The 27,927-nt window shown below is 38.5% G+C and overlaps 1 protein-coding gene across 6 annotated transcripts in view; it reads left to right on the top strand.

Annotated features, from left to right (window-relative positions):
* Graf (GTPase regulator associated with FAK) overlaps window positions 1-27,927 on the top strand; it is a 340,642-nt gene that overhangs the window by 227,060 nt on the left and 85,655 nt on the right. For all 6 annotated transcript variants that reach the window (XM_067781465.1, XM_067781462.1, XM_067781463.1 and 3 more), the window contains 2 exons: window positions 21,468-21,625; window positions 21,989-22,162. In XM_067781465.1, coding sequence (XP_067637566.1) covers window positions 21,468-21,625; window positions 21,989-22,162 — 332 coding nt within the window. The remainder of the gene's footprint in view (window positions 1-21,467; window positions 21,626-21,988; window positions 22,163-27,927) is intronic.

Genomic DNA, 27,927 nt, shown 5'->3' with positions numbered 1-27,927 from the left:
GAAGTACTACTCCTAAAGTAGTCTAAATAAATACCATTTTGCAATTTTTGAATATTAGAGTTATTTATTCGACAGTTCGGCGATTGGAACGTTAGCGGAAGGTGCATAATTATCAGAAATCCCCAAAATACCGCATAATGTTAAAAATAGTGTTTATCCACTCATAATTTATAATATCGGCCAAAAAAGTTTAAAAACGCGGTACAGGTAAAACTTTTTTGTTTCGTTTATCGAAAATTATATTTTTCAAGCGTTTGGACTAAAATTAAAAGCAAGATATCTGAGAAATTTCTTAAAACTAATTTTTGGTTTTAAAAATACTATAAAAAAACTTAAAATTAGCAGTAAACTTTTCTAGTTCTCAAAATAAACTCATTGACCGTGTGAACAAACCGAGATACAACTTCCTCATATCTGTCGAAGGTCATATAAAGCCCTGAACCCTCCAGGAAGACATCTCACCCCAGTGTATATGGTGTAGGGTTCCTGTAGCAGCGAATATCGCAACCCTCCTCAGCCATACGCACCCCAAGTACACATATGACGGAATACGCTCCCTGACAATTAAGTTCAATTAATAAACCCATACTAATGGTTGGCAAGACATCATTAGCTGCTCGACGAGCTTTACATTGAACGCGCAGCTCCGCCAATGTATCGCGTTAGGGCACTCTACCTACCTATGCCCCTCTTGCCCCCACTTCCGGCAGACCATAGCCTTCAACTAGCAATCTATCTGCTGATCTAAACTCAAGCATCTTAAGCAGCCATAACTGTGGTTTTCCGGCCGAAAGAGTGATATCTATACAAATGATGAACAGTCTTGAGCTGCATACTTCTTTGGTGCTTAATTCATATATTTTTGTTTCCTCCCATCCCATTTCAATTTATTATGCGCTTGTTAATTGACACCAATTTGGAAATCTGATTTAAATCCTAAAATGAAGCAAGTGCGTTGCTGCTGCGTAACTTCGAAACTCTGATCGTTGACTTGTTACACTGAAACGAATTGTGCTAGTAAAATCAACAAATCTGTTCTGTTGTTCTTGACTTAACGGAGATTCGGTGAAATTGATCGAATGATGGTTAATTCGACCGAGTTCTTTGTCAAGCGAACAAATTAGTTTAGTCATTTCAACAGAACAGAAATTGTCGCACTAAAGTTAACAAAATGCTGTGTAAAATTGACAGATTCCTAATCAATCAAACTAATTTTTTTGTTAACACAACTGATCTCACTGGTAATTTCAACAGCGATCAAGAGTCAATACATGAGCAAATTTCAAAGAGAATTTTACGCTCACTGCGCTCTCTACTTTGTACTTATGACGATGGTGCTACTTGTTCAAAAAAAAAAAAAACGCCAAAATAAGAAAACCATCAAATCGAAAAAAACACACAAAATGGGAAATCAACAAAAAAACAAGTTTTTCAGTTATCAACACAAAACGAAAAAGCATTTTTTGAATTTACTGTGCATAACACTGCAAAAAATTATACCGCGACACCTATTTATCGGGTACAATTTTGCAACTTCTCCTCCAAACGAAATGCAAAATTGCGTCCTCTTGTTTTGTTTGAACGAACAGGATTTTTCCAAAGTTATTAACATTTTGTTCAAGTTTTTACGAATTTTCATCCCCGTGAACGAATCTAATAAGATAATAAAAACACCCTTTTTTAATGTTGATGTTTCCGACAACATAAAAGTTTAAGTTGTTTTGGAATCGTTTCAAAATAAAGTGTTACGAAAATTAAACTTGCCGAATTACATGTAAAGTAACTCCAGTGGTGAATTACCGTCCTGCGATTTGATTCTTTACTTTTCTATAACTTACAAGTTCTCTATTTAAAATGTTATGCCAAACATCTATAATAAAAGTTTTGTTCGACACAATCAAGTATGGCAACTACATGCGAGAGAAGAAATTGAGAATGAGCTGAGCTGCAACTGAAAGAATTGAGAATCAGTTTTGTGACTACTATTTTGATTTCTATTTGCATAGCGAAGTTCAAAACTATAAATTAAGTAAATTATAAAATATAAAATTTGGTGAAAGTACGTTTAATAAAACAAAATAATAAAATGTACAATGTTTGATGTGCGCCCAATTGAAGTTCGGTTAGTAAGTGCCACCGTGGTGTGATGGTAGCGTGCTCCGCCTGCCACACCGTGTGCCCTGGGTTCGCACCCCGGGCAAAGCAACATCAAAATTTTAGAAATAAGATTTTTCAATTAGAAGAAAAATTTTCTAAGCGGAGTCGCCCCTCGGCAGTGTTTGGCAAGCAATCCGAGTGTATTTCTGCCATGAAAAGCTCTCAGTAAAAACTCATCTGCCTCGCAGATGCCGTTCGGAGTCGGCATAAAACAAGTATGTCCCGTCCCGCCAATTTTAGGAAAAATTAAAAAGGAGCACGACGCAAATTGGAAGAGAAGCTCGGCCTTTGATCTCTTCGGAGGTTACATTTATTTTTTTTATCGCAACAACTTTTTTTGTTCAATTGACTACTGAAACGATCAATTACGAATCAACGATTTGTGCGCAGTTGATTCAACATCTTATTGCGATGGATAAAAATTAACGGAAATTCCGGTTGAATTGATCCGTATTTCGGTTGATTTTACTAGTTTTTTTCTTTCAGGGTAGGCTTGTTTCTTTACTTGTCACCACTTCCCCCTCGTATGTGTCTGGTATATCCATTCAATTTGCACCGACTTTTAAGCCTCTTATTTGAGCGGTTCGTACCTTGTGTTTCTCAAAAATCTAAATGTTTTGGACATTGTTTTTTGTTTTTTTTTGATTAGAATTTTTTATTTTTGGTTATTGGTTTTACTCATCATGAACAACGTTTTTGATGCAGCCAAACATGCGAACACCGTTCATTGCCTTTTTATTCATTAGTCGATTAGCTGGATTGCATTGCGCTCGATTAATTGGCTTTGAGCTATCGAACGGGTATCACCAACTTTGTTTTTTTTTCTGGTTTCCAGCTAATTGTGCGCGCTTGCAGTTAATTGGTTAAATCAAAACGAATATCGTATACGACCAATTTAGTAAAGGCTTAAATAACATGCGAATTTTATTCTTTGAAGTTTTTTCCACCTCATTGCCTACAATTAATCGTTTTAATTGAATTTAAATGCGATTTTAGAGGACGACATTGACTGCGTACCTCGCACCAAAAGACATCAAGCCTCATTGAAGGTCTCGCCCAACCTCTGCTTCTAAAGACGGGTGCCAAAAGGAATACTCTCTTATCCGGAGCGTTTTCATTATTCTCATAACCTCTTTCCTTGGACTCTTATCCACTGCACTATATTTATATCAGCGTTAACCTCATGCAGATCATGATTAAATCAGGTGCCAGAATGACTGCTGTTTACCTTGGTAACCTGCTTTCTTCTTCTGCAAGGGTTGGATAGTGTATTGTAACGAATTTAGGACAATTCCTCTTATTTGAAACCTTCTGCTTACTTTCGTATCGCTAAACTGTTGAATAAATAACTCTAATATTCAATAATGCAAAATGGCCTTTATTAAAGTACTTCACAACCAATAGCTTGCTTAAATTAAACTGATTGCTCGTGCCTCAGCTGGTGCTGCTTTTATACTCTTCGGTTTCCTCGTTGGCATATTTCTAGGCGTTTCTCCTTCTAGAATTTATTAGTTCGCTGAAGATTGCACAATTTTGTGAGTATCACGCGCCCAACGCTTTTATTTAATTGCCTGATCAACGCCCTAGATTGATGAGGAGTGTGATGACTAGTACCTAGGACCTACCTAATTATTTTCTAGCTTTTAGTATTATTATTACTTATGTAAGTATTGTTTTCAATAAAACCGTTTAACTTAAAAATTTTTTTTAATTATTTTATTTCCAGAAATATTTCCTGCTATAGGGAAAATTTGTGTACTCAATTTTATTACGATCCGTTAATTTTTCTTCGAGCTGTGGCTCCCTTCCTTAGTTTTCCTATTTATTGTTATAAATCCACTTGGGAAATGAAATACCATTGATATAAAGCTCTTTTTTGCAAAGATATAGCTTATCTTATTCGTCCACAAGCTTTTAAAAATCTTTTATATAAAAGTGGGCGTGGTCCTTAACCGATTTCGTAAATTTTTCTTCAAATCATTCCCTATAGTAAAGGCAACCTCTCGAATTTTGTTCCGATAGGTTTAACGATTTTTGATTTATGATTAATAATATTTGTAAAATTGATTTTATCACAAGTGGGCGGTGCCACGACCATTTTAAATTTTTTTTTTTCAAATTTTTATCAAGAGTCTCAATGTCAGTCCACACGTCAAATTTCAACATTCTAGGTGTATTATTTACTAAATAATCAGGTTTTTTGTGTTTTCCAAAATGTTATATATATGAAAAGTGGGTGTGGTTATCATCCGATTTCGCTCATTTACAATCTATTCTGGGTCTAGATAAGCTCGTGTATCAAATTTGGTGAAGATATCTCAATATTTACTAAAGTTATCGTGTTAACGGACAGACGGACGGACGGACGATCGGACATGGCCCAATCAAATTTTTTTTCGATACTGATAATTTTGATATATGGAAGCCTATATCTATCTCGATTCCTTTATACCTGTACAACCAACCGTTATCTAATCAAAGTTAATATACTCTGTGTGCAAAGCACGCTGTGTATAAAAATGGAATTTCTAAAAATGAGGTTGTGCTTTATAGGTAAAGTGCACCTCTATACAAAAGTTCATGAAAATCTGAGGAGGTCGGGTTCAACGAATTATCGGTTTTGATATGAAATTCATCAAAATTGGTTGGCGACCACGAACACTTTAAGATAAAATCGATATTAAAATTTAGAAAGATGGAAATAATTCGACCACGCCCACTTTTTCGATATCGAAAAATTTTAAAAATCTGATCGTTTCTTACCAAAGATCGATAAAGTGATGAGATTTGATATATAGTTTGACATATTTGTGTACATTCTCTGGTGTAAACGAGCCGCTGAAATGTCTGTGTGGGGACGTATGTTCAAGAAAACTCTCACACGCGTGTAACGGGTTGCTTCTCTCAGCTTCAAATACATCCTTAATATATGTATAAGAGCATACGCTGGGTACATAATGTTGGGTTTCGCCCGAACTTAGACTTGCTTGCTTGTTTCATATGATTTCGTTTTGTTGTTGTTGCTAGTCTACCTACATAAATTTCACCATGGATGGGCATATGTTTGCCTTCCGCATCTTTGCGCTTCACAACTGACAAATGATTGCACCGCCACCATATATAATCAAACGGTTAATCATTTCGTGTCAATGATGGCGTCATATAGCGTAACAACAACAACAATAACAGAAAATAAAAAAAAATAAAAAAATTAAATGTTACGAAAAAATTTTACTGCAAAATTGCATTTCAAGCAACAACATTGAAACCAACTTCCCGCACGCTTGGCGGAGTAAATATGGCAACAACGCGATGCCAACGGCTTATTAGTGGCCCATATGGAATGTCAAAGTCGAACTAAAATGAAATTAAACAATGCGAAAAACCAGTCAAATACGTGAAAAGCTCTTAATGTTTAGCGCAGTCGATTAGCTCGCTCTGCCCTGCCTTCCGTGCGTTCGTCCGTCAGCTTGTCGCTGGAGGTATGCAAGTAACGGCTTGATGCATGTCGCACATTTTCAGGACGCCATCAATTACTTTTCGACAAATGTTTGCTGGTTGCAGCTATGATTTTGTTGTTGCAGTTGCAGTTACTTATGTTGCATTAAGCTGCTTTTGTTTTGCTCTCTGTTTTACTTGCAACATGACAAATGCCGCCCAATTATAATGCCATCGTCTGTATAAAAAAAAAGATACAAAAAACCCTCATACCCAATGGCGCGGCGCGTCTGTCCATTTGCTTGCAAATACATTTTTTTGTTTACTTGTGGAAGGAAACAAATTTGCCAAATTAATTTCACCGTAAATGGAGTTTCGCAAATGCACACCGATGATGTTAAATTCAATTGACAGGCCAAAAAACACAAACAGATGATGCCGACATGTAGACAAAGTAACCCGAGGATGATCCTCGTACACATTACAAATTGGATTTAGTATGAAATATTAAATAAACAAAGGCACGTGGCAAAAGTGCTGTATGGGAGGAAGAGTAGTCAAATATAAAAGCCGGGCCATGCGAACTAAATGGCGTCCAAACTCTAGCAAATGATAAGCTCTGGTAGCTACATTGGTTTATGTTATAAGCAAATTTCTATGTTTTGTTGTTGTTGTTGTTGTAGCAGTGCTTTGTTTTGTGTCAGACGCTGCACTTCGAATTAAATATTATTCGAGAAGACGAATTTTTTTTCGTGTAAACAAGTTTTTGTAATGTCTGTGTGAAGTTGTAGTGAGAAAGTTCAGTAGAGCTTTTATACGCGTGTAATGGTTTGATCATCTCCTTTCTAGACTATAAACGTCAAAAAGCTTAAAGCCTAAAAAAGCTCAAAGCTTTATAAAGCTCAAGGATATAACTTTACATTGGCAGAAAGTTTGAAGCTTTAATCATTATCCCTAAAAAGCTTAAAGCTTAACTTGAAGCTTTGAAACTTAAAGAAAGAAGAAGCTAAAATACCAAGGATTTATAAAACTCAAAGTTATAATGAACTTAGCTTAGGCGACTTAAGAGTTACTACGAAATTCTGAGATACTAAAGCATTTAAAATAAAAATACTAATATCTGCAAAAATAAAAGCTCATAACATTTTAAAGATTGGAAAATAACGTAGTTTTGATAAACAGCGTAGTAACTTTTGAGTTTTGAACAAGATTTGTTTTCGGAACATTCAGGTATTACAAATACAATAGGTGCTGCAGCAAGTTTAAAGTTTTAAAAACCGTTTCAGATTACAAAAACCTGTTTAAGCTTCATACATCTGTAAACTGAGAACTATGAAAGCCGCATGGCTTCAATTTTGGAATTCCAATAGCTTAAATCGTTTAAAGACCTCTCTCCCTCTATGAAAACTCAAAGTTTTTCATAGCTGACATTTCTTAAGCTCTACAAAGCTCTTATCTCAAAAATAAATAATATAATATAATAAATATAATTAATAAATTATAGCCTTAAAAAGCTTCGAAAACTATCACTTAAGTAGCTATAAAAGCTAAACTGCTACGACGCTTGAAAAAGTTTAAAGAGAACAAACCTTAAAGTGGGCATAGTATGACCTCACAATAGCCTCAGTTTTAGAAGAGCTAGCCATTCAGCAGTTTTGAAAACACAAACACTGGCGGCTATTAGAAACTACGCTTCCCACGGACCGGCCAGTTCAACTTATGCTGGCAGCTAAAAAACGTTATGCTATTTAGGAATGCCGTCAAACCATAGATCATATTAAAATGTCTGAGTTATAAAACAAACAACTTGCAAAGAACTGATTCCGGAAAGAATTTATATCTATTTTTAGTCTTTATCTTAAATCAAATATCATTGCATAACTGTACTTGTAGTTATGTAATACTTAGACGTACACCGGTGATTCGTGAAAGATTTAAAAAGATTGAAATTAGCAAAATAGTACGAACTGAATCCCAACTCAACTAATTATGACTGATTTGAAATGCTCGTGGAAATCGCTTAACGCCGCAATCGTTATGAGAACGCGTCACTCTAACAGTGGTGCACCACGTTGGCGGCCAACTTATGTTTAAATACTGCTAGAAGTAGAAGTAGTACAATACAATACTGAAAACAATTGGTATTGGATTCTAGATATCAGATATAAATCGTTAGATTCATTTATGATTACTTTCTTATATAACCGAAATCACTTAAAAATTATTTAATCGTCTACTCACCCATTACATTCGTAAATTTAATGAGTTTGAGACTTATTCGCTGTTTGCGTGTTTGTTCGCTCTAAACCAAACGCTTAAATATGCGTTATGCAAGAGCATACACACGTATTTTGTGCGCTAGGGATAATTCGCCTATGTTAATATCTTGCACGCTTTCATAGGAAGTGGATTTCCAGAAATTTGGATATAGGAAGCAAGAGAAATGTAAAACGAAGAAAATTTAAAGACAGAGGAAGATATAGAGTTAGACGAAGATAGAGTGAGCAGGGAAGGGAGAGGGGGAAGATTCTAGAGGAAGAGCTGAACACATAGACAGAGAGAGGCAGATAGGGAGAACGAGCCGAATAGGACAATAAAATGGACATAAAATAGGGGCAGGAGAGAGAGAGAGAGATACTAGAAAGTAGTGGAAGCGGAGAGGGGGAAAGGGGGGGAGGAGTAAGATAGAAAAACCTCTTTAAAGTCATGCAGATGAAACAGTTTTAGGGCAGAACAACATCTGCCAGGTTTGCTGTTATATTATAAAACCGAGCTCGGCTAGAATCATAACCTTTACTTCGGTCCTAGAAAAGGTGTTAGCAATTCCAAACGGACACATTTTTGTTTATTCTGAGCGTTTTTGGTGAGTGCCGTGTGGTGGCACATTCGTGCAACCAAATTACTTCCTAGTGGTCTTCAACAAACCACTTGCTTCCTGTGATGAATTTAAGTAAGATTGAAAGTTCCACCTTGCCAAACTTTGCCAGCTGTCGAAAAGCAGTTATGAACGTTGACAGAGAAAGTGATGAATCGACTCCTCTTGCGCCTTATTCTGACAGCTTCTGCAGAGAGAGCTGGTTGGTATGCGTCACCGTCGGACTTTGGTGCAGTAACGCAATCACCTTTGATGACTCTGTCCCCGTAGCCCTTATCTCATATTTGTCAATGTTTCTCATGCCTTTAAGGCGTCCCTCTTTAAAAGGAAAGGTTTTAAAAGCAAAGTATATTCTCCATCAATGATTTATCAGTTTTTGTCTCATTATGATACACAGCTTACAAAAAAGGAGATTTATAGATTGTAGCAGATGTGAACAGGTTCTATGGAACTGACATATGGAGGAATTCGATTTTTTTAAAAGCCGTTGGAGCGAACTGAAATTTCCTCGAAATGTCCATGCTCAGAAAACAGAGAAGGCAGCATGGCCATCCAGCAAAACTGGAACGCGCTTATTAGATAGGGCTATCAAGATTGTCCCAGATATAATTATGGCACCGATAAAAGGAAAAAACTGGGAAGACCTGCTATAACAATATAAACTAATGACGAAAGATCCTCCCTTGAAGCCCCACAGCTTTCACAAACATGACATTCGATGCTTGCTTAGTTTGATTTAGTAATAAAATAATGTACGCATCATTCGGTTCAATGTACAACTCTTTATTAAATAACTGGAAGCTGGTGTCGCCGTTAAATAAGCTGTTATCATCGAGCCCGATCTGATAAGACTGCATGACATTGTTAAAAAGTCACCGAAGTTCAGCAGCCTTGTAGCGCTAGAATGCTTCAGCCTGCACCACTGCTCTATGGATTTACTATGTAGAACATCTTATGGCTATACAAATAAGTGCACTCACTCACACATACATACATAGTTTATTCTCAAACGCCATGCATTTGAAAGATTGTATAGTTGAATTGTAATTAAACAGCTCATTAGTAAATCTAGCAGTCAGTTTGCTGGGTTAGTTGAGTGCTGAGTGATCAGGTAAACACATTTTATTTGTATTTGTTGGTATGAATGTATGAATGTATGTAAGGTTCGATCGAGCTTGTATGCAAATGTTTTCCCCCTTCTTCTCATTACCTGATACACAAGTTCCGAAATAGGCACATTAACACTCATAAATATACAGTCAGTCTCCTTACCTTGTCACAACGGCCACACAAAATCGCATTTCATTTCATTTAACACCGCAAATATGAACTTCAGTGATGAACCGGCGTGTTAACATGGAAACTAATCAAAACAAGTAAGGAAGGCTAAGTTCGGGTGTAACCGAACATTACATACTCAGCTGAGAGCTTTGGAGACAAAATAAAGGAAAATCACCATGTAGGAAAACGAACCTAGGGTAACCCTGGAATGTGTTTGTATGACATTGGTATCAAATGGAAGGTAATAAAGAGTATTTTAAAAGGGAGTGGGCCATTGTTCTATAGGTGGACGCCTTTTCTAGAAATCGCCATAAAGGTGGACCAGGGGTGAATCTAGAATGTGTTTGTACTATGTGGGTATCAAATTAAAGGTAATAAAGAGTATTTTAAAAGGGAGTGGGCCATTGTTCTATAGGTGGATGCCTTTTCGAGAAATCGCCATAAAGGTGGACGAGGGGTGACTCTAGAATGTGTTTGTACGATGTGGGTATCAAATTAAAGGTATTATTCAGGCTTTTAAAAGGGAGTGGTGGTAGTTGTATATAGCTCTGTGAAGTTGGCACCTACTTGGTCGAATAATTATAAAAACCATATCTCATTCGTTTGTCCACCGTTTGTCCATGTTTGTCCAGGAAAAATTTTCGTTTGTCCACCTTTTGGTAAAAAGTTATTTAAAAAAAAAAAAAAAAATCGTGTGTGAAGTTGGCACCTCCATTTACAAGTTATTAAAAAAACCAAATGCCATTCGTTTGTCCATCGTTTGTCCACGATTGTCCAGGAAAAATTTTCGTTTGTCCACCTTTTGTTAAAAAGTTATAACAAAAACATTTTTGTTCGAAAAAACCCAAAAAAAAAAAATTTGTTTCGCTTTATTGTGCTAAATCGTATGTCCGTCGTTTGCCCATCGTTTGTCCATGTTTGTCCTGGAAACATTTTCGTTTGTCCACCTTTTGTTAAAAAGTTATTTCAAAAAACAAAAATCGTGTGTGAAGTTGGCACCTCCATTTACGATTAATTAAAAAAAACCAAATGCCATTCGTTTGTCCATCGTTTGTCCACGATTGTCCAGGAAAAATTTTCGTTTGTCCACCTTTTGTTAAAAAGTTATTTCAAAAAAACAAAAATCGTGTGTGAAGTTGGTACCTCCATTTACGAGTAATTAAAAAAACCAAATGCCATTCGTTTGTCCATCGTTTGTCCAGGAAAACGACACGATTTTTGTTTTTTTGAAATAACTTTTTAACAAAAGGTGGACAAACGAAAATTTTTCCTGGACAATCGTGGACAAACGATGGACAAACGAATGGCATTTGGTTTTTTTAATTAATCGTAAATGGAGGTGCCAACTTCACACGGGATTTTTTTTTTTTTTTTGAAATAACTTTTTAACAAAAGGTAGACAAACGAAAATTTTTCCTGGACAAACGTGGACAAACGATGGACAAACGAATGGCATTTAGTTTTTTTAAATACTCGCAAATGGAGGTGCCAACTTCACACACGATTTTTTTTTTGAAATAACTTTTTAACAAAAGGTGGACAAACGAAAATTTTTCCTGGACAAACATGGACAAACGAATGAGATATGGTTTTTTTAATTATTCGACCAAGTAGGTGCCAACTTCACAGAGCTGTTGTATATGTGAAGGCAATTCCAGATATCGACCAAAATGTGGACCAGGGTGACCCAGAACATCATCTGTTGGATACCGCTAATTTATTTATATATATAATACCACGAACAGTATTCCTGCCATGATTCCAAGGGCTTTTGATTTCGCCCTGCAGAACTTTTTCATTTTCTTCCACCTAATATGGTAGGTGTCACACCCATTTTACAAAGCTTTAAAGTTATATTTTGCGTCAAAAAACCAATCCAATCACCATGTTTCATCCCTTTTTTCGTATTTGGTATAGAATTATGGAATTTTTTTAATTTTTGGTAATTTTCGATATCGAAAAAGTGGGCGTGGTCATAGTCGGATTTCGTCCATTTTTAATACCAATATAAAGTGAGTTCAGATAAGTACATGAACTAAGTTTAGTAAAGATATATAGATTTTTGCTCAAGTTATCGTGTTAACGGCCGAGCGGAAGGATATAGGATCGACTGTGTATAAAAACTGGGCGTGGCTTCAACCGATTTCGCCCATTTTCAGAAAACAGTTATCGTCATAGAAGCTATACCCTTACCAAATTTCACAAGGATTGGTAAATTTTTGTTGGACTTATGGCATTGAAAGTATTCTAGACAAATTAAATGAAAAAGGGCGGAGCCACGCCAATTTTGAAAATTTCTTTTATTTTTGTATTTTGTTGCACCATATCATTACTGCAGTCGAATGTTGACATAGTTTATTTATATACTGTAAAGATATTAAATTTTTTGTTAAAATTTGACTTAAAAAAATTTTTTTTAAAAAGTGGTTCGTCATCCGATTTAGCTAATTTTTATTTAGTAATAGGAGTAACGTTCCTGCTAAATTTCATCATGATGTCTTCAACGACTGCAAAACTACAGCTTGCAAAACTTTTTAATTACCTTCTTTTAAAAGTGGACGGTGCCACGCCCATTGTCCAAAATTTTACTAATTTTCCATTCTGCGTCATAAGGTCAACCCACCTACCAAGTTTCATCGCTTTATCCTTCTTTGGTAATTAATTATCGCACTTTTACGGTTTTTCTAAATTTTCGATACCGAAAAAGTGGGCCTGGTTATAGTCCGATTTCGTTAATTTTAAATAGCGATCTGATATGAGTGCCCAGGAACGTACATATCAAATTTCATTGAGATACCTCAAAATTTACTGAAGTTATCATGTTTACGAATAGACGGACGGACGGACGGACATGGCTAAATTAATTTCTTTTTTCGCCCAGATCATTTTGATATATAGAAGTCTATATCTATTTCGATTAGTTTATGCCGTTACGGGGTACCGTTATGCTCTGTGAGCTCTGCTCAGCCGTAACGCTGGAAATATCCATTATCTTGGTTCCGCGGCATAGGCGAATCGAAAGTAAATGAGATCGCGGATGAAGTGAGCACGTAGGGGCGCAACGAAAGAAAGTGTGGGAATAACCAGCGTCGAAGTGGTTATAGTACCGGGAGTAGCTAAGAGGGAAATTCGATATTTTTACGTGAACAAAGCTTAGCATTATTGGAAGAGCAGCACGGGCTGTGCAATTTTAAGAGCTAGACTACAGTGAAAGTAGGACAAGGAGTCTATTGGACCGACACCACTGCAGAAGTTGTACGAACCGGTACTAATCTTCAAATCATACAACCAGAAATAGTTCCGAAAGGATCATGTGATTGTTGAAAGGCACTTTCCTCTTATGGCAACTGCAAGGTCATCTGCGTACTCTATAATTTTGATCGGTTCCTCGTCAAACGGCCTGAGAAGTTGGTTGATAACTAGCGTGCACAGCAGAGGGGACAATACCCTAGAAACAATATTTCTCTGGAATGGAAATTTCATGGTGCATCTATAGAAATGTGCTGGCTCAAGGTTCATAACCCAATGAAACTCAATGTTCAGTTTCTGAGTGCTTTTTCACTTCATTGGGCTACAACTCCTTTAGCTGACCAACTTCTCAAATATGTCTTAGTCAACAGGAGTTGATATATATATCTCCGTTTTCATAAACAAGAGCACTCACCCTCTTAAGTTCACACGTCACTAAAAGTGAGGGTAAAGCAAAGTAGCTGGGCGCGATGACGTTCAATTTGAGGAAGTAAATTATATATTTGTATTGTTTTCAGTTTTATATTGTGCCTTTTTTGTCTACTTAATTGCTGTAGTTGTTGTAAAAAACAACAACAGCAAATTTGACCTTGAATATGCTTATTTATTATGGAGAATTGTAAGTGAGAATAAACAAAAAAAAAAAAACAAAACAAAACCACAAAATACGTGCACGATTAGGAGGCAACTCAAATTAAGAGATCTGAGAACGGTAGTGGAGTAGGGCGGGTATGTTGGTCGACAGCGATACAAAATGGCATGCATAACTACAAATGGAAATTCGTAAATAAATACTATTAAAGATAAATTTAACTAATTAATTTGCATAAACATTGTTATAAAGTTTTTATTGAGAAATTCACGATATTAACATATGCGATTAATCGGCACTTCATTAGCAAAACGAACGCTCATTGTTGCCAGGGCTATGTAAAGAAATTTTAAGTTTCCTTTGTGTTGATGCTATCAAAGAACTTAAATATCGACAACCACAACAAAGAGAAACTTTCACTTAAAAGCTTTTTTTTACTATGCGCACATAAACGCTTTTCGGAAGTGTCGAGCCCCACTTGGGTATGCAATGGAGCGCCAAAGTAAAGAAATTGAGAGGCAGCGAAAGAAAGTCAAAAAAAAAAAAAAAACAAGTAAGGAAGGCTAAGTTCGGGTGTAACCGAACATTATATACTCAGCGTGAGCTTTAGTTGTACATTTCGTTTCAGATAAATTACTTTTCTAATCCTACTGAGGCACATTTTGAATCATTTTGAAAGTAAAATATCACTGATATAAAACAACTAGCCGGACCCGGTCGCATCTTGTGCAACATATATAAAAGTCTCATATGAAATATCAACAGAAATCAGCTGTTCTATCAATCAATCATCTATCAATAAAAACTTACATGCGCTTGCGCTGCCATCTGGCGAATGTTAGCAACTGCCGGTAATGCAGTGTTAGTTCTAATCAAATATTCACAATAGTACCATAGTACAAATAGATGTCTTTGTGTGCTCACAATCGTTTATTTTTAACAAATTATTTTAATAAAATACAGCTAAACAAAAGCACTACGCCCAATAATGCCCAAAGCTCGCTAATAGCACGAATCCCCATCTTTACAACCAAAACTTTATTTATAGATTTGGATTTCAAATAAGAGCGAAAAAGGGGCCTGCACATAAAAACAGCAATTAGAAATAATATATAAGATGTTTCGAATAGATTTTGCATACTAAATTCATCTACGAAAATTTCCAAAATCTCTTAATTAAATAAAAGTGGGCGTAGTCTTTAACCGATTAAAAACAAACACACAAAAAATCCAATTTCCTCTTACAATAAAATTTTGGTAAGTGAAATATCATTGATACAAAACTTTTTTTCGCTAAGATATAGCTTATTATTCTAGTCTACGACCCTTTTAAACATCCTTTATACATAAAAGTGGGCGTGGTCTTTAACCAACCCCTCCATTTTTTATTAGAAATATTTCCTGCTTTGTATTCCAATTTTATTAGGATCCCTTAATTTTTCTTCGAGTTATGACTCCCGAAACATAGAAAATTGCTTAGTCATAAGAGGAGTGTTGCCAAGCCCATTTTCAATAATTAAATTTTTTTCCTATTTCTTGTTATAATTCCACTTAAGAAAAGAAATATAATTGATATAAAGCTATTTTTTGCAAAGATATAGCTTATTTTATACGCTGTAAAAATCTTTTATGAAAAAGTGGGCGTGGTCCTTAACCGATTGCGTTAATTTTTCTTCGAAGCATTTCTTATAGTAAAGGCAATCTCTCTGCCGAACTTTATTATGATAGGTTTAACGGTTTTTGATTTATGTTTAATAATATTTGTAAAATAAATTTGTTTCATTAGTGGGCGGTGCCACGCCCATTTAAAAAATTTTGCAAATTTTTATCAAGTCTCAACAACAGTCCACAAATCAACATTCTAGGTGTATTATTTACTTAAAAATCAGGTTTTTTGTGGTTTTATATGTAAAAAGTGGGCATGGCTATCAACCGATTTCGCTCATTTTCAATAGCGATGAGAGATGAGTGCCAAGGAAACCATATTTCGATAAGATATCTCAATATTGACTCAAGTTATCGTGTGCACAGGCAGATGGACGGACACACGGACGGACGGACATGGCTAAATCAATTCCTTTTTTCGTCTTGAGCATTTTGATATATGTAAGCCTATATTTATCTCGATTCGTTTATGCCGTTAAGTTACCGAAGTTAATATACTCTGTTTGCAAAGCACGTTGAGTATAAAAATTTCTTAGGGTCTACGCTGCCAAAAATGTAAAAATCTGCGAAGTTTCAAGCAATTGCTAGCGAGCTAAGCTGAGAAACTTTTGGTGTCGCGATCGCCAGAACCCGCAGGCACGAATAGTTCAATTAATTAGCTGTAAGTTTACAAGAAAGAGGGCAAGACAATGAAATAATTTTCTGATTTTCTCTTTTTATTAATGATGTTTCTTAAACATATTGTTTACGCTACTTTTTTGTTGTTATTATTTGCTGAAATTTCTTTCGAAACGCGTCTTATAGCCCGCGACGTACTCTGCACTCGCAAGCGCGGTCAGCTAAAAGATCAGTTTCATCGAACAACAACGCACCATGCCACAGCATCATCATCATGGAAATGGTTTTGTTTAAGCGTTTTATTAGCGATTTCACAAGAACACACAACAACAACAAACAGCAACAGAATTATGACGAAGAAGCGCAGTAAAGATAAGACGTTACAAAAAAAAACATTTAAGAAAAAATTGTAATCAAGAACAACTTCAAACCGACACATACCAAATTGGGTCAACATGACAATCTCACCTGCACCGCTGTCGCGCCTCACCCTGTTTGTGCTCTCCTTTTTGTAGGTACCGACATATGTGTACGGTACAACGGATTATGCGTGACGTGATCACGTATTGTTATTTTTGTGCAATATGATTTTCATATTCATATGAAAATAACCGCAATCTGGGGTTATATACAGGGTGACCATCAACCCAAAGCGAGCATGTCTTATTTTTTCTCCTCAAGATTCTTGAAAGAGGCGTTTTCGTTCTGACTTCACCTGATTAGTTTGTTGTTTAGTGTGCTCTCCACTGATTCGAATTATGAGGAGGCTTTCGTCCAAGGCTAAGGTAGCACTCAGTCAATTCACTGATTCGAATTATGAGGTGGGTGTTGCCTAGGGCTGAGATAGCACTCAGTCAAGCAGAGGTTCCACAAACTCCCACTTAACATAATATTTATGTGCTAAGGACGAATGCACACACACACGCCTTGAGGGGTAAGGAGGGCGGCAGATTTTCGTACAAAGACAGGGGTTAGAGAGAGCGATGACCTGACGTTGCAGTATTCGACGGATGATGTCGGAGATTAACCGTGCAGGGAGATGATTGTGAATAGGAAAACAGTCGCAGCAGCGCCGAATCTCTTGAGGCAGTGGCGGCTTCTCCACGGGGCAGATGCTGGGTCGTTCCCAGTAACGAGACTACGAGGAATCAATATCTGCTGGTTCACCCGCCGAGCACCACCACCTGCAGACTGCACAGAGACAGAGTACGGAGTTGTACAAGCCGAAACACTGTATGTAGTGAAGGTAAGAGCACCTTTAAGGCAGAGCGGTAGATTAGTGCCTCCCTCGCTTAGCTTGGGCACGGACGAGAAGCCAAAGGGCCGTTGCCCCGAAGCCAAAGGGTGATCAGTGTCACGACGGCACCCCTTTCACTCGCTGGACATCGCCCATCCCGTGTTCGCACACTAAAGTAAGGTGCCGGGGGCGGTACGACAGCTCTACACTGGGCGATTCGCGGCCTGTGCGGCGGAAACGGGCCCAAGGACGCCAACACTTCGCAGCCAAATATTCACAGGGTTTGCAAGGAAACTATCTTCTTGTTGTTGTAGCACCTCGTTGAATGAGGACAGCCATTCACATAATTAGCATCAGCATCCTCTCACAAAAGTCGCAAAAAATAGCAGTTCCAACACAGTTGGACCTCGAAGAAGTTTCGAATAGGGTAGTTGGTACTATATCATGGGTTGAGTGACACTTTACGTATACCGCTCTCATTCAAAACACACCTAAATGGACTCTGCATATCTGCAAACCTTTCAGTCTATTATGAGCCTAGTCGGGTCAGTGCTGCAACTTTCAACTTGAAAGATAAGGGTTAGATTGAACTGGCCGTTCTGCAGGATCTATAATCTTATCAAAAATTTTCTCAACGTTGAAACTGAAAAACCCTTTAAAAAGGACCCATTTTATAAAATAACTCCGGTCTCTTGGCAAATACTATAGGCTTTCCACGACCTTTGCGATTTGTTGCTTCTAAATGTGATAGCTGTTTTGCTCCTAATAGCTGCAGTCTTAACCTGGCGAGCGCAGAGCACACGCATCAAACCTGCTCGATCGTTTCCTTTTGCTTCCTGTATCGTCTATGACTGACGAGGTGTAATTGGAAAGCACACAACGCCAGAAGGCAGTGCCCAGTCAGCATACCCATCATTAGCTTACATTACTCTATTTTTAATGACGGTTGGCTCTGCGTCTTTCATGCTTAGTCGGTGAACCTCTCACCTTCTTTTAATCTCTCCTCATCCGATTATGACTTCTACGGTAGAAGTTTCGAGGGATATACCCTTTTTGGCCAGCTATTTCGCTTTTCCATTTCCATCTATTGCCATGATCCCCGGGACCCTATCTAAGGTAAGTCCATATTCAATAAAACCGTCAAGTCTTGCACTTAAACCCATCTTTTCGACTATCATGTTAATGCAACGTCTTGCCGTTTGGATTAGGCTTTCTTGTTCATTTGAAACACCCTGTTTTGGCATCTTAAGTCGATTCCAGCTTTGTTTTTGACCCGATCCAGCCTCGAAGTGGCTTTCTTCACATTAAAGGCGAGCTACCGGTTCAAAGTTAAGTACATTATGCATGAACATTTGTATCTAGAACAAAATATTTGCTTATTCATCCTACACATACTTTTTATACTCAGCTGAGCAGAGCTCACAGGGTATATTAATTTTGTTCGCACAACGGTACCCCGTAACGGCATAAACTAATCGAAATAGATATAGACTTCCTATTATCAAAATGATCTGGGCGAAAAAAGAAATTCATTTAGTCATGTCCGTCCGTCTGTCCGTAAACACGATAACTTGAGTAAATTTTGAGGTATCTTAATGAAATTTGGTATGTAAGTTCCTGGGCACTCATCTCAGATCGCTATTTAAAATGAACGAAACCGGACTATATATATATATATATAGAAAATTTCGAAAAACCGAAAAAGTGCTATAATTCATTACCAAAGACGGATAAAGCGATGAAACTTGGTAGGTGGATTGACCTTATGACGCAGAATAGAAAATTAGTAAAATTTTGGACAATGGGCGTGGCATCGCCCACTTTTAAAAGAAGGTTAGGCTGGGTTGAACTGGCCGGTCCATGAGGACCTCACATAGACTGATTGAGTCCGTAGTGTTACCAGAAGTTTGTTTCAACGGCCAAACTGAAAAACCCTATCAAAAACCAGGACCTATGTTATAAAATAACTCCGTGCTCTTGGCAAATACTATAAGCTTCCTAGGACTTAAGCCACTTGCTGCTTCTAGATCTGACAGCTGTATCACTCCTAATAGCTGGAGTCTTAGCCTGGAAAGTGCAGGGCACGAGCACAGAACGTGCTCGGTCGTTTCCTCCTCCAACCCGCACTTCCTACATCTGCTATCACTGACCAAGCCTAATTTAAAGGCATACCCGTCATGAGTCTACAGTCCTCTCTTTTAAAGAAGGTAATTTAAAAGTTTTGCAAGCTGTAATTTGGCAGCTGAGTATGTAATGTTCGGTTACACCCGAACTTAGCCTTCCTTACTTGTTTAGTTTGCAAAGTCTCGCAAGAATATTATTCATATGCCTATTGATTGCGCATGCGCGACACCGTTTTTAGGCCTCATTGTCGTTTGCATGAGTATGTGTGATGTTTAAGATGCTATGAGTGCTTGAAATATCTCCGTTTTGAAAGGGCTTTGTTGGTGTTAAGAGCTGGCAACTTTCCTAATTTTGCACTTTCTTTCTCGGTTAGAGTAGTCCTTTGCCAGTTATGAATCCCGTACAATTAAAATGTTGTCAATGAGATATAGATCGCGCGGAGCCCAGCAGGCAAAGTGAACTGCATTTTATTTTCTTGCAGCTTCGCAATTCAATACTTACTTTGATAGCCAATTTAGACCCTGAGACACCAGCAGTTGTGCCGACAGATTTGGCCCAGCGGGTTAAGAGGCTTAGAATATTCGCGTATGAAGGCTTGCCTGTCGCAAAAGTCGAATAAAGTCCATAGAAACGAAAGTTTGAGGGACCACAAAAAATTGTTCCAGTGTGAATCGGCCAAGCACCGGGAGCTGACCGGATTCATATTCGGCAAAGAACTGCTCATAATCGTAACACTACTAAAATCTGCGGGAAGAGTTTCTTCGGTTACAAGAACAACTTCCTAATGCCGGCAGGGTTGTTGTTTTTGTTGTAGCAATAAAGCCACTCCCTGAAGGTTTCGGGGAGTTCCGGCATGTTCCGGTTTAAAGCACCATTAAGGTACTAGCCAGACCATCTCAGCAACGATTTAGTACGACCACATTGAACATTTAAGGCCAGACCGCTCCATCCCCATAAGGAACTTGGCGTCGCCAAGGCTTCGCCTGCTAATTATGTGTATTAGACATTCATATTTGTAATAGCATTCGCCTCGCCTAGGTGAGATTGACAATTGTGTTGTTGAAGATGTGAATTGCGCTTATCAACCACATGAATCGCTAGGGTCAGCCGTCTTTGTAATTCCCTTGAATACTTGCTGCCTTTTCATGGGGGGGGGGGGGGGGGGGGGGGGGAATCACCTAGTGAATTCGTTATTGTTGTTGTAGCGATAAGGACACTCCCCGAAGGCCTTCGGGAGTGTTGTCGATGTTGATGGTCCTTTGCCGCATTCAGATCCGGTACGTTCCGGTTCCAAGCCCGCCCATCTCGGGAACGATTTGTTATGACCACATGCGACCTTCTAGACCATCCCGTCCTCCCACCCCCTGCATCCATGAGGAAACAGGATTCGCCACGGATAAGTGAGGTTGACAATTGGGTTTGGCGAAGCTATATATTGCGCTGGCAACCTGAAAGGGTTGCGCTACACAACCACTTGAATCTATTTGGTATTTTAGTCGCCTCTTACGACAGGCATACCTACCGCGAATATATTCTAACCCCTTAACCCGCTGGGGTGACTGTGCTTAGCTAGTAAACGAAAGTATCTAGGAAGCTTTTTTAAAGCTGCGGTGAGTCATATATGGATCTGTTTAGTTGCAATGCAGGTATTCAGTCGAGACGAAGTCTAAACATGCTCGTACCCGAACATATCTGATTTATACCTGGCAAAAAACTGCCACACCCACTCTACTTCCCATTATAATCTAGGAGCGATTTAGAGTAATAAGTAAGTGAACATAAACCAAAAAAGAAAATTCTTGTATTAAAGAAGATAGGTGGAGACAATGGAAAGAAAATGCAAAAGTAAAAGAACTTCAAAGAGTGAACAAGTAAGAAGATAATAATTATGAGAATGATGAAGCTAAGTCGGAAGAAAATACGGAGTGGAAGGCGGCAAACTTGGGACCGAATGAGAATTCAATGGCACATATTAGGTCACACTTCTGAGTGAAGAGAAACTCGCTTATGCAGTGTAGGCAAATTTTTCGGCTACTGAGATTGCGCCGCGGAATTTTTGTACCATAAAAACTCAGTGTACAATTTTTTTAGCGAAGCTTGGGCAATTTAATGTGTGAGTGACTGTGAATTCCAATGGGACTAAAGCCAACTCATCTGGGCTCTGTGAATATTTAAAATAGTTTTTTATAGAACTAATTCGCTTAATAATAACTTATTTTTTCCCTTTACAGTGTTGTCAACCCGCATGAAACAACTAGCCCACTTGCTGGACGATTTCAATTTCGAATGCATTGGCACAGCGCAAACAGATGACGAGAATGTCATTTGTGAAAGTCTGAAACATTTTGCAGCCATAATTGGAACGATAGAAGATGAGCGTGAAAAAATGGTAAGTAAAATGAAAAATGCTTATGGGGCATTCCATGTCTACTCATTCATCAGGATACGAACATAATTTGCGCTGATATTCGCACCTCTTTTTGTAAACTTCGAGCATATTGGGATGAGTAGGCATAGAATGCCCCATGCGCTTAAATATTTACCCTTACAAACTATCAAACGCTTAAGCTTTCATTGCTCCCAATTACTAAAAGTGTGGAGTATTCGATATGCTGGCAAAACTAACCTAAAAGATTAGCTGAAACTTTTTTGTAGTAACAAAGTTTTTGCTTAAACAAATTTACTTATGTGCACATATGCCTTTATGTATGTCAGTTTACAACTAATAACAATTTTCTGCACAATTTTACAGCTGACGCTGGCGGATCAACACATTATAATGCCATTGGAGGAATTTCGTAAGAAGCATATTGGTGGCGTTAAGGAGAATAAGAAAAAGTTTGACAAAAAAACGGAAAAATTTTGCCAGACGCAAGAACGTTTCCTGAATATGTCAACAAAAAAGCCAGAGAATACAATACAGGAGGTAAGTTCACGTGAATGTCTGTAGCGGAAAGGTATTTTACGGCTTTTAGTGGGGAAAGTTCGTCGTTTTGTGGTTGAGCGCAGCGGGAGGATAGATGGCGCAAGGAAAGCGATCTAATAAAAACTGTAGAATTTGTGATTTATCTGATTTTTTGTTGCTATTTTTTATAACCATATACGAATTATAAAGTCAGCTTTTTACTATTACATTTTAGTTGGTAAAGACTTCTTTGGATGCACTGCGAGAAATTTCCGCACTTGAACAGACCAGGCAGACATATTTCTGCCCCGTCCCCCACTGCGTTTTCCTTTATTCCTCCAGTTGCTGCTGGTATCCTAATCGTTCTAACTGTCTACGCGTCTCTCAACCTGTCCCTATTATATCCCCATACTGCTCAAGTGGCCCAATAAAACCAGGCTAATTCTGTTCATGCTTCCCTGAAACTATGTGTACGGAGAGTCTTTCGCTGAGAAAACGAGGACACTGTTCCACGTTATCCAATTCGGTGGAACAGTGTGGACTCCTTTATTCTACGCTTATGTAAATACTTCCTTCAAATCACCGTAATAGTTCAGTTCGCCGTGCTTCCGCACATACCACTCTGCTATATTCCGAAGTAACATGAAGGTCCAGCGCACTTTACTCCATTCTTCCCAACGTTCTTGCCACCTAACTATTGTTCGTGACCTTGGTCTTTTCCTGGTATCTTCGTACGATTCCATTGTCATACAGATCGACCATTTCACCTGACAGAAGATCTACTGAGATTTTTGGAGATAAAACAAGAATCGCCACCTCAGACACGGTCCGATAAGCACTTGCAATTCGTATGGCAGTAATTCGGTAGGCTGCTAGTATATCTTTTTGTTGGGCCACTTTAGATTCGTGCCACACTGGTTGGACAATAGCTGACGTTTAGCTTAATCTGTGCCGCTGATGTTGGGCATTATTCGCATGAGGGCTAACTTTAGACATTTTCTCTCCCACCGCCTTGAAGTGCTCCTTAAAAGTTAGTTTTGAGTCAATGTTTTCTCCTAAATGTTTCAAGTAAGTCTTAGAATTAATTTGATTATCTGCTGTTTGTGTTCACCAAAACTACTTAGGTCTTATTGCTAGCTATCTCCAGCCCCATAATCGTCAGATCGTCAGCCATACCTTTATTCTAAGGCGTCATTACATAGTGGAGCAGATCCATTTTTTTGGCCACTGCTACGGCGAAAAATATCATCAGCATATCCGACAATTTGCGTGCCTCCGGGAAGATCGATTTATAGTACACCGCGATATATCGCATTTTATAGCGTTGGCCCTATGGCTGAGAGACGCCGTCGGCGATGTTGTGCGTTTTTGGCCTCTCTCCGTATCCAAAAGGAGTCGCTAAAATAGATACCAATTACTCTGCGCTGCTAAGCAGTTCGAAGTCTTAGATCTAATATCCAAAGTAATCAGTGCACAGAGATTCCTTCTACTTTGACCTCCGGTTATGACTGCACGCGCTATATTGACAACGGTTTGCATTGCATCTTTCGTGGATCTTGATTTTCGAAATCTAAACTGACTATATGAAAACCCTCCTGGGCTTTTCCTGGGTATTCTGCAGACACTAACTAATAATACGCTCGATATTATTTCCTATCGAATCCAACATACAGAATGGCCTTTATAAGGGCGGTTGGTCGGGTGTCTTACCAGGTTTCAGCAAAAGGACCTGTCTTAAACATCTCCATTAGCGGAAGACGAAGCCTGCCTGGATACCAGGTTTAAAGAAATCCCTAAGTACTGATATTCTAGATCTTATCACTGCTTTAAGGGCTATATTTGGCACTCTATAGGAATCTGCGCACTTATCGGCAACTCAATGTGTTACGTCGAGTACTTTCTGCTCTGTCCGTCTCCTTAGCTCTACCTCTATTCCCCCTATCCTTAACGCTCCGTGTCATGGTGGCCTTTCAAAACCCTATGCATTTGTCTTTAGTTTAGAGAGCACAGCATTTATACATCAAATACAATGGAACGATTTTTTCTCATCCCTTTTCCAAAATGGCACTAAAGATGGTATAACGCCGAAACTGCTATGCCTCCAAGCCCAAAATAATCACAGGATGACAAAAAAATTGTTCCAATATACATCAATTCCCAACTGGGCTTGGCTAGTGCCTCCGAATGACAACGCTCAGATATCAGCTCTACTGCCTTCTGAAGGCTATGATTTGAATATGTCGAACCTTCTAGGATATCTCACAAAGCGCATTATTGATAGTGAGCTCGTCGTCACAGCTCAGCAGCACAGTCTAGCTATCTTCCCAGCTGGTTTTGGAAAGTTACTACGCACTGTGATTATGCCCATTAAAGTCCATCGTTTTCGTTATTTCGTTTCATCAAGGATAACATAAGCCAGTGCCAATGAGGCCCGTTGTGATACCGCGAAAAGACATCATTATCATTATGGGAACCAGCTAAAGGCTACAAATCCTTGAACTGCCCATACTATTTAGAAAAGGAGCTCTAAAGAAGCGCTGTCTTGCCTTACTTAGCGCCGGGCAGTTGCAGATGAGGTAAACTACCGTTTACTCCTCTTCATCCTCCTTGCAGTTCCTGCAGCAACGACGATAAGGCATTCCTAACTTTTCTGCAAGCCTGATTATAAGTGAAGGTGTAAACGTGACAAGACGTTTTAGGATCCCACTTTGTCCAAGTTTGTTTAAATGTTCGACACTCCGGTGTTAGTAGTCGTCTTTTGTCGGCTTGACTGTAGATGTGGTATTTTAGCATTAGCGTGCATCTCGTAGGGCATAGCTAACCATTCTTTGCCAGGAAGAATTTCCCTCGTCGTAACCTGCCTAGCGAGTTCGTCTGCAAATGCAGTTTGCCTCGATGCCCCTGTGCCGCGGCACGAAAGTGAGGTATACACGGTTATGTTGGGTCATCTCTTGAAAGGAAATAAAATCGTCCCAAGTTCTCGACTCTCCTCAATATTCCAATCCCATTCGACTTCCTGCATTTATATTTCTATGAAAAAGCTTCTCTCAGTGTCGTTAACTTTTCACAAAACCAATCTATATGAAAGAGTTAAAACGGAAAATGCACTAAATTCAAAATGCATTTGGTTGGTCTTTTAGCCAGCGGTTGCTTCCTCACAATTACTTTTGTACCCCTCTTGTCGTGATTTAGTCTTTTGGGCTTTCCGCTGCAACAGACTTTCATTTGCCATTTACTTGAACTTTTTCCATTTTCCAATTTCTGCAAATATTATATTTACACTAGACATACATACAAACATACTTAACGCTCACAATTTGGCATACTTACATACAATGTCGTTGTATGTGGCAGACAGAAAATAGTAAATAGTTTTTGTGCTACTTGCAGAGTTCCATGACCTGCACCAACAAAAGAATTGCATTACTGCCCTCCAACTGAAACTACTGTAGATATTTACGTGTGAGCACACATACATACATACCTACAGGAGAATGAATGAATGTGAGTATACAGTGAAAAAACATAGAACACTACTACATATACATGGATGACTATGTCCATATATGGGATTTGCATTGACTGCCATTTTACCACCCATACATATGTGCTATATAAGACTATATACAGTTTGCATTTATTTACCGTAAATGCCACAAACCATTGAAAATACGCGTACACTCCCTTGTATGTATGTGTGTCTGCGTGTGAGTGGTAGAGGAAGTTTACACTATCCACCCAGGACTCCCACTATGTATGAACTATTCTCAGTTCTTCCATCATATTCTCATGTTAATTCGTTTGTTTGCTTGTGTGTGCATATGTATGACTACAAACCCTGTCGGAAATTTGTTGCGAACACAAAAAAGTGTTTAGTGTTTAACTAAGCTGTCACTTTCGTCTTACGTCTAAGCGTCAATAAACCTTTTTTTTTGCTAACCCTTCATAATTTTGCCAGGCGATATTTAAGAGAGGTCCGTCAGCTGGTCCCCCCCCCCCCCCCCCCCCCCCCCCCACCCCCTCATAAGCAGTAGGCCAAACAAAACAATTTAAATGTGGGAATTATGAGCTATTTACGTGCTCGTAAGCACTAGGTCAAACAAAAAAATTTAAATGTGGGAATTATGTGCTCTTTATGTGCTCCAACATAAGCTACGGTCTGTCCAGAAAAACAGAGGGGGACAAGGGGGGAGCGGGGGCATATAACCCCAGACGGAAAAATCGAAACGGGATAGGTGCAGAATTTTGTGCTATTTATGGGCTCGATAGTTCCAAAAACGATTCGTTTTTTTGACAACTTTTAATGTTTTTTTTTAAACATCAAAAGTGGTGGGTACAGCTGGACGTCCAGCTAGACCCGCCCCCCCCCCCCCCCTCGTAAGCCCTAGGCCAAACAAAACAATTTAAATGTGGGAATTATGTGCTATTTACGTGCTCGTAAGCACTAGGCCAAACAAAACAATTTAAATGTGGGAATTATGTGCTATTTACGTGCTCAATAGTGCCAAAAAGAATTCGGGTTTTTGACAACTTTTAATGATTTTTTTAAAACTTCAAAAGTGGGGGGTCCAGCTGGACGTCCAGCTAGACCCCCCTCGTAAGCACTAGACCAAACAAAACAATTTAAATGTGGGAATTATGTGCTCTTTACGTGCTCAATAGTGCCAAAAAATTTCGGGTTTTTGACAACTTTTAATGATTTTTTTAAAACTTCAAAAGTGGGGGTCCAGCTGGACGTCCAGCTAGACCCCCCCTCGTAAGCACTAGGCTAAACAAAACAGTTTAAATGTGGGAATTATGTGCTATTTACGTGCTTAATAGTGCCAAAAAGAATTCGGGTTTTTGACAACTTTTAATGGACCCCCCACTTTTGAAGTTTTAAAAAAATCATTAAAAGTTGTCAAAAAACCGAATTCTTTTTGGCACTATTGAGCACGTAAATAGCACATAATTCCCACATTCAAATTTTTTTGTTTGGCCTAGTGCTTACGAGGGGGGGTCTAGCTGGACGTCCAGCTGGACCCCCCACTTTTGAAGTTTTAAAAAAATCATTAAAAGTTGTCAAAAAACCGAATTCTTTTTGGCACTATTGGGCACGTAAATAGCACATAATTCCCACATTTAAACTGTTTTCTTTGTCCTAGTGCTTACGTGGGGGGGTCTAGCTGGACGTCCAGCTGGAGCCCCCACTTTTGAATTTTAAAAAAATCATTAAAAGTTGTCAAAAACCCGAATTCTTTTTGGCACTATTAAGCACGTAAATAGCACATAATTCCCACATTTAAACTATTTTGTTTAGCCTAGTGCTTACGAGGGGGGGGGGTCTAGCTGGACGTCCAGCTGGACGCCCACTTTTGAAGTTTTAAAAAAATCATTAAAAGTTGTCAAAAACCCGAAATCTTTTTGGCACTATTGAGCACGTAAAGAGCACATAATTCCCACATTTAAATTGTTTTGTTTGGTCTAGTGCTTACGAGGGGGGTCTAGCTGGACGTCCAGCTGGACCCCCCACTTTTGAAGTTTTAAAAAAATCATTAAAAGTTGTCAAAACCCCGAATTCTTTTTGGCACTATTGAGCACGTAAATAGCACATAATTCCCACATTTAAATTGTTTTGTTTGGCCTAGGGCTTACGAGGGGGGGGGGGGGGGGTCTAGCTGGACGTCCAGCTGTACCCACCACTTTTGATGTTTTAAAAAAATCATTAAAAGTTGTCAAAAAACCGAATTCTTTTTGGCACTATTGAGCACGTAAAGAGCACATAATTCCCACATTTAAATTGTTTT

This window comes from Eurosta solidaginis, chromosome 4, assembly GCF_040869045.1.
Source record: "Eurosta solidaginis isolate ZX-2024a chromosome 4, ASM4086904v1, whole genome shotgun sequence".
Classification (NCBI taxonomy): domain Eukaryota; kingdom Metazoa; phylum Arthropoda; class Insecta; order Diptera; family Tephritidae; genus Eurosta; species Eurosta solidaginis.
This window is presented reverse-complemented; position numbering and strand designations above follow the sequence as displayed.